At 29.2% G+C, this 7,690-nt stretch overlaps 1 protein-coding gene and 1 long non-coding RNA gene across 4 annotated transcripts; one reads left to right on the top strand and one right to left on the bottom strand.

Annotated features, from left to right (window-relative positions):
• Nucleotides 1–939: 939 nt before the first annotated feature.
• On the top strand, nt 940–6,858 carry LOC107938251 (2-alkenal reductase (NADP(+)-dependent)). Of its 2 annotated transcripts, none has more exons than XM_016871348.2 (6): nt 940–1,413; nt 1,541–1,724; nt 1,823–1,989; nt 5,329–5,411; nt 5,846–5,972; nt 6,076–6,858. In XM_016871348.2, the coding sequence occupies exons 1-6, from the start codon at nt 1,144–1,146 to the stop codon at nt 6,334–6,336; spliced, it is 1,092 nt and encodes a 363-aa protein (XP_016726837.2). In that variant the 5' UTR covers nt 940–1,143; the 3' UTR covers nt 6,337–6,858. The 2 variants fall into 2 exon arrangements, with proteins under 2 accessions (XP_016726837.2, XP_016726836.2); XM_016871347.2 differs by having other exon boundaries at nt 1,022–1,413; nt 5,834–5,972.
• Nucleotides 6,314–7,296, bottom strand: LOC107938252 (uncharacterized). 2 transcript variants are annotated; one of them, XR_001694849.2, is made up of 2 exons: nt 6,976–7,296; nt 6,314–6,661 (listed from the first exon to the last, which is right to left on the bottom strand). It is a non-coding gene; the product is annotated as an uncharacterized lncRNA (long non-coding RNA). The 2 variants fall into 2 exon arrangements; XR_005906386.1 differs by having other exon boundaries at nt 6,314–6,674.
• Nucleotides 7,297–7,690: the final 394 nt, after the last annotated feature.

Consider the following 7,690-nt stretch of genomic DNA (forward strand, 5'->3'; position numbering starts at 1 on the left):
TTAGCTTTTTTCCTAATTACTCTTAATTAAACTAAATTCACCTAATTAGAATCTAATTAGGCACACTACTATTCTCATAAATATTTTTAATAATTATTTATGAACCCATTTCATTAAAACAGAGACCCGATATTGTACTTTTCCGATGCTCGTGAATTTTGGGTCATTACACAAAGTTTCATTTAAGCCATAAAACAAGAATAACAAAAAAAAGTACCAACAATGAAGAAAGGGTATATATCGAGTTTATTTTGGGCTTGCAATTTGGAGTATAATAAATTTATTTTGGATTTAAACAATAACGAGTATATTATTCGAGTTTGGGTTTAAGATTAAATATTTTAGATTATGAGTTTGGGTGAATTGTAAAATATGGATATTGAGTTATAAATTTAATAATATATTTTTCTAACATTTAAAATTTTATAAAAAAAATAAAATTATTCAAATATCAATCTATTAATATAATAAATAAAAAAATTTGAATTTAAAAAGTTTTCTAAACGCATGCTTTATTTTTAGATATTGTAGATAATAGTTCGGATATATAAAAACTATATAAGTGTTATATAACCATAAATATTACATACAAATAAAAAATAAGATGTACAAAATTCATATACATATAATTTAATAATATTAATTATGTTTATAAAATTCATATACATATTATATAATCATAAATATTAAATATAATAAGCAATTTAGTTATATTAGATAAAATTTATATTATAATAAACTATTTAAATAGAATTTCCGTTTTTTAATAAGCAAATTTGTATTGTATTATCTTTATATAAAAGTCAAATTAATTATTACAATCAAATTTAAAAATATTTATAACTTACAATATGTCAAAATTATTTCAACATATCTAAAATTCTCTAAAATATCATCCAAGTTTTATAAAATCTAAATCCAAATGCAACCTAGCCATTTATGTACTCCATGATACTAATTGTTAGGAATACCTACCCAAGTAGGGCAAGGGGTTAGGTTTGAGTTAGTCTTTAAATTTTTTACTCTCTTATAATTAAAAAATAAATAAATAAAAGCAAACGTGAAACATTGATATATAATAAACAAATCGAAGTTAGTTGGAACATGAGTAAAGAGATCATAAATAGGTAGCACTAGCATTGCATGATCTGTGGTGTGTGGCGAAGAAAAGGGAAGATGGCAGTGAATGTTGTGGAAAGCAAAGAATGGTATTTAGCAGGGTACGCTGCCGAAGGCGTTCCAACCACTGATCATCTAACGCTCCGCAGTGTGCCGCTGTCCTTATCGCTCGATTCCATACCCGACGCCCATGTAGCCGTTCAACTCCTCTTCATCTCTGTTGATCCTTATCTTCGTACCAGAATGAGCGGCCAAGAAGACGGCTTATATTTTCCGCAGTTCAGCCTTAACCAGGTTCCTCCCATTAATTTATCTCATCATTTCATACCTTAAGCTAAGCAGTAATTAATGGCTAGCAGTAGCTTAGCGTCTGTAACGAGCTAGCTGTAGACGTTAATAAATCCTATATATATGAATGCAGGTGATAACTGCTTTTGGAGTTGGAAGAGTGATGAGATCCAAGGATGAAAAGTACAGTGAGGGTGATATTGTGTTGAATGCTTTCTTTCCTGTAGCTGAGTACTGTGTGGTGCCATCTAGTGTCCTCATAAGAAAGATTGACCCAGAGGCTGGAATTCGCTTGCCAGAATATCTCAGTTGTCTTGGTGATTAGTAAATTCATAATTACTACTCCATCCTTTGAATTTCTCACTATAAAATTATAGATATAATATAAAGGTGATGAATGGATGGATGGATGTAGGGGTTCCCGGGTTTGCAGCGTGGGTGGGGATAGAAGTGCTGGGAGAGGCAAAGCCGGGGTCAAACGCTTTCATATCAGCGGCGGCAGGTGGTGTAGGAATGGTTGCGGGGCAATTGGCTAAGCTCAAGGGTTGTAGAGTCATTGGAAGCACCGGATCTGATGCCAAGGTACTCACTCACTCTGCTGCTGCTTCTTTTTTTCTTCTGTGTTACTCCTCCATTTCAACCTCCTCCTCCTCCTTTTTTTTTTTTTAGTATCCATGATTACCGTCGAAAATTGCGTAATTATTTCAAATGCAACGTCAAAAAATGATGATGAGTTATCGGTGAGACTGAGTGGAGTTAGTCTGTTTGAAAAAAGAGAGAGAGTGAGTGGCGAACTGTGAATGGTGCTTAGGCCCCACCCCATTTGGAGTGCGGTGCAGAGATAGCTACTCCGTAATCCTCATGGAAACAACACATTTTCGGCTTAATGCAAAGATGTGTGGTTAGGATAAGCAAAATCTCGGCTTTTTTATAAAAATAATCTGAATAATTTAATTAATTATCAAAATGATTCACTTTTTAAATTAAATACAAAAATGACTTGAAATCTACACTAAAAGTTAGTAGAACCAAATGATTTGACACCACTAACATGCCACGTCAGTCGAGAACATAAAAAAATTAAATTTTTAGTGGAATCATGTAAAATGGCGTTACTTGTATAAATATTAGGGAAATACTGAAATTTCTAAAAATATGAGGATTTAAAAAAAATTAACCATTTTGTGGAGCAAATTAAGATGGCGTCACCACCAGATTCCCTACCTGCCATGTCAGTTTTCTTTTTTTTTTTACTTTTTTTATTTATTTGACTTTTTTATGTTTATTTATTTATTTTATTTATTATTATTAACTTTAAAAAATTTAGAATATATTATTAATATATATATTTTTCTAAATTTTTAAATATATATTTTGAAATTAATTTTTAAAATTTTAAATATTATTTTTAAATATTAAATATATTTTTTAATAATAGAAAATATTTAAATATTTTAAACTTTCAAATTTGTTATTAGTTTTAAAATATTTTATATATTATTTAATTTATTTTATAATATTTTAAATTATGATTTTTATATATATTAATAATATATTCTAAATTTTTTAAAGTTAATAAGAAATAAATAAATAAACATAAAAAACAAAACATAAAAAAAATAAAGTAAATAAAAAAAAGGAAACTGACATGCTAGGTAGAGAATCTGGTGGCGCCATATTAATTGGCTCCACCAGAAGATGGTTAATTTTTTTTAACTCTCCCATATTTTTAAAAATTTTAGTAATTTCCTAGTATTTATACAGGTGGCGCCATTCTATATAGCTCTATCAAAAAATTAATTTTTTTATGCTCCTTACTGACATGGCATGTTGGTGGCGCCAAATCATTTGACTCCACCAACTTTTACTGTAGATTTCAGGTCATTCTTGTACTTAATTAAAAATGTGGGTCATTTTGACAATTAATTAAATTATTTGGGTTATTTTTATAAAAAAAAATCCCAAAATCTCATTCTATTACAAAAATTCAATAAAATTTTTAAATTTTAAACTAAATAGTTTGAGTTATTTGAGTTAATTAAGTTATTCGAATTAACTCAAATAAAAAATTTAAGTTTTTCGGTTTAACTCGAATATAAATTATACAATTCGAGTTATCTGAAAATTTGAATTAGAAAAGGCAAAACTACATCATTTGGATAAATGTTTATCTATTAAGTTAAAAAGTAAAATAATTATATTATTTATGTAGTTAAATAATCTTGTATTTCATCTACTAGTTAAATAATCACTCAATGTAAACACAATATTGAGTATAACTAGTAGGATTCGTTAACTTGACTCGATTCGATACGATTCGATTTGAAAAAAAAATTAAATTGAGTTTGGTTGCTAAAATAGGATTCGTCAACTTCACTAACTCGAAATTTTTTTGTTCAAATCGACTCGACTTGATCGAATATTCATCCCTATCTGTGATTACAAAAACAGGTTCTGATAATAAATAAAAAATAGAAATAGTTGAGGCCTGATTTTGGCTTAATCATTAATTATTTTTGTCATAAATATTTGAATGTAAAATTTGTTTATATTTGAAATTTTGTTTTTTTTTAATTTAAGAAATTTAGTCTATTTATTTTTAAAATTTAAAAATTTAATTCAATTATTAATACCATTAAATTTTTAGATAAAGTATAGAAATGGTCACTAAAGTATTGTCCGCATTTTATTTTGACTATTGAATTTTTAATTGTTTTTATTTTGGTCATTAAACTAATCGAAATCAAATTTTTTTCTCATTGAATGTTAATAACCATTTGAAATTTGACAAAAATACTGACATGAACTTTTTTATTGGTCTAATAATAAATTTATTCCTCTAATGTTTATACATTTTATCAATTTGATCTTAAATATAAAAAATTCAACAAATTTAACTCTCAATGTTTACAAAATTTGTCATTCTAATTCAAATTTTAAAATTTCCAGTAAATCTAACCATTAACATGTACAAAAGACAAATTATATATATTTTTTGTAAAATTTTATTTGTATAACGAACTTATATCAGAAACGGTGGTTTGGAGAGAAATGGAAGAAAAGGCGAGAAGAAAGAAAACCATAAGTTTTTTTTATTAACTTATATCACAAGTCAATAAAATATTAAGCCTTTGAAGAAAATATTAACGCATAATCATAAATTTAATCCTTAATGTTTATGTTTTTTGTCAATTTAATTATTTTTAGTTAAATTTGACTCTCAATCTCTTAAAAAAGACAAATTTGACTATCAATATTTTAAAAAGAGTTAAATTATTTTTTATCAAAAATATTGACTAAAATGTTAAACTTTTAAACAGGTAGCTCGAATGAATATCCACATGTACTTCATGCCTTTTTTTTAAAAAAAATTTATAAAAATTTATAAATTTTTTAAATTTAAAATTATTTGTTAACATAGAATATAAGACAAATAATGTCATATTAGTATAAAAGTGCATGTGAACTGCCATGCGTGTTTATATAACAACATCATCAAAATTTTAATATTTTAGTTAGCATTTCCTTTAAAAAACGATTTAGCTCTTTTTTGAAAGGTTGAGGGTCATATTTAACTCAAAAAAAGAAGAAGAATAAGGGCTAAATTAATAAAAAAATGTAAACGTCGAGGATTAAATTTAACATTATATCAAATATAAATGTAGTTAAAAAATTATTATTAAAAATGATTAAATTGTTTTTTTCTTTTTCAAAGTAATTAATATAGTCATGAATGTGTTATTTTTTAAATTTTATATGAGATAAATCTAAAAAAATAACAGGTGGAAGTTGAAAATAAAGAATCATAAATATCAAAACATTTATTTACCATTTCTAATTAAAGCCATAATTGAGTGACGACAAAAGTTGATCTAATATTCACGTTATAGTTATAGTTGTTGTTTTTTTTTTTTTAATTAGGTGAGACTCTTAAAGGAGGAATTCGGGTACGACGATGCATTCAACTACAACAAAGAAACTGATTTTGATGCGGCTTTGAGCAAGTAAGTAATTCTAATTTACGAATGTAAAAATTAAATGTTGATAATAACAATAGAACAATCGTAAATAATAAAAATAAAAATATATATTTTTAGGTAAAAAAATTTCGGGAAAAATCAAATTTGAATGATACAAAAGGAATTTCGACTACATCTATTTATAATTTGAAAAATCTTACCCTAATCAATGTCAAATAGAAATAATATAATAAGGTTGAAACATATTATTCTAATCAATATCAAATAGAATAAGTGTATTTTTATACGGATAACACTTATGTATTTTTTACCGTATTTCAACACTCGGCCTTCACCCTCATAGATCTTCTATTTTACCAATGTATTTTATTTCTTTAACAGGAATTTAGGTTACACAACTCTAACAACATATATTGTATACTATTAGTATTAAGCATGAATTGAAGAATGATTTGCAGGTACTTCCCTAATGGTATTGATATATACCTGGAGAATGTGGGTGGTAAAATGCTTGAGGCAGTCCTGAATCACGTCAACCCTCACGCTAGGATTCCAGTTTGTGGAATGATTTCTCAGTATAACCAGGTCTCTACTATATATGTTTCTTTATAGCTGATTGTTCTAGTGTATGACCCAAGCTTACTTGGATTCCAAATTCCATGCATTCCAAATTCCATGTATGATGCAGATTTGGACAGAGAGGGAGGGGGTCAGAAATCTGCTAAATATCGTGGGGAAGGAGGCAAGAATGGAGGGCTTTTTGGTGGGCTCCTATTTGGACAGATTTGCAGATTTTACTGTGGAGATGGAGGGTTATCTAAAGCAAGGCAAAATAAGTTCCAAGATCAAAATCTATGAAGGAATCCAAAGCTTTGTGGAGAGTTTAGGGTCCCTTTTCTCAAGCTCTAACTTTGGGAAAGTCGTGATTGAAGTTAATAAGCCTCGTTAATCAGGTCATCATCCATTGTTAATGTAATAGCCAATTTTGACCTAAAAGAACCCAAACCAAATAAACAAAAAAATAGTCCAATACATGGCCCAAAATTAAAACAAAACCTAATTAAAACCCAATACCCAGATTTTAGCCCAAAATAAACCCAATAACCTAAAACCTTAAAGCCCAAGTCAGCCCACTATCTTAAACTTTTTTTCAGCAGCCACCCTAACCCTAGCCACCAAAGTTCAGCTGCCACTCCCCCCTCTGCCCTTGGCCATCACGCACGCCACCACCACCGCTTGGGGCACCAACCATCGGCCTTCCACACGTCTGACACCTGCAAGACGAAACTAGCACGCGAAACACAAGAAACGAAGAAGAAAAAATAGCAGACAAGAAGAAAAAAACAAAAAACGAATCTATGTAATTCGGTTATAAAAGTCGAAACATCCATTTGTAGCTTTTTTTTTGGACACGAACATTTAGCAATAAAAATCAAGAGCAAAACAGATAAAAAAGGTGATTTCCGATTTATTCTTTTTGTTTTCATTTCATTGCTAATCTCTTTTAGTTTCTTTTTATCTTTACTTGCAAATCTATTAAATAAAGTGGGCACGAAAATAAATAAAAGGAGGGAGTAGAGGGCCTCACCGGAATCGCTCGGGGCTTCGTCGCCGGAGATCCCTCCTCCGTCGTCGGGGTCGCGTCGTTTAGAGAGGGAGAGACCCTTTCATTTCCGCATTGTTTGGCTGAAAACTCGGCCTTCAAAGGGTCCCAAAAACGGGGTTGAAATACCTATTGTTGCGCGTCACCGGCCACCAAAAACGGTGGTGGTACGGTGGGCGGTGAGGGAGCCCGATCGTTGGAAAGACAAAAGGGGGAGAGGGTGTTTTGTTTTTTTCTTGGAAAACAAAAGAGAACGGCAGATCAAAAAGAGAATTTGGGTTTCATTTCACCCTTGAAATGACGTCGTTTGGGGGTGGGGTCTGTGCACTTTCCCTAAAAGGGAAATTTTGCGTTTAGTCCTCCTCTCTCGCAATCTCGTTCAATTAACCCCCATTTTCTACCTTCTTTTGTTTTTTTAAATTTGGCCCTCAGATCTTGTTTGGTTTTCGTTTTGATCCCTAATTAACTATCCAATATTTATACTTTTATACCCGAATTTTAAGTTGTTTTTAGCCATGTCCTAAATCTATTTAATTCATTTATTAACTCTTTTTTTTGTTTCATTTATATGTTATTTCAAATATTTTATATGTTGTTTATTTATATCTATTCTAACTTATTTTAATGTTCTATTTATTCAAATTCTTATTATTTATTTTAACTAACTTTATGTATATATGCCACTTTAATCTATTTTATA

Source organism: Gossypium hirsutum, chromosome A12 (assembly GCF_007990345.1).
Source record: "Gossypium hirsutum isolate 1008001.06 chromosome A12, Gossypium_hirsutum_v2.1, whole genome shotgun sequence".
In the NCBI taxonomy this organism is placed as follows: Eukaryota; Viridiplantae; Streptophyta; class Magnoliopsida; order Malvales; family Malvaceae; genus Gossypium; species Gossypium hirsutum.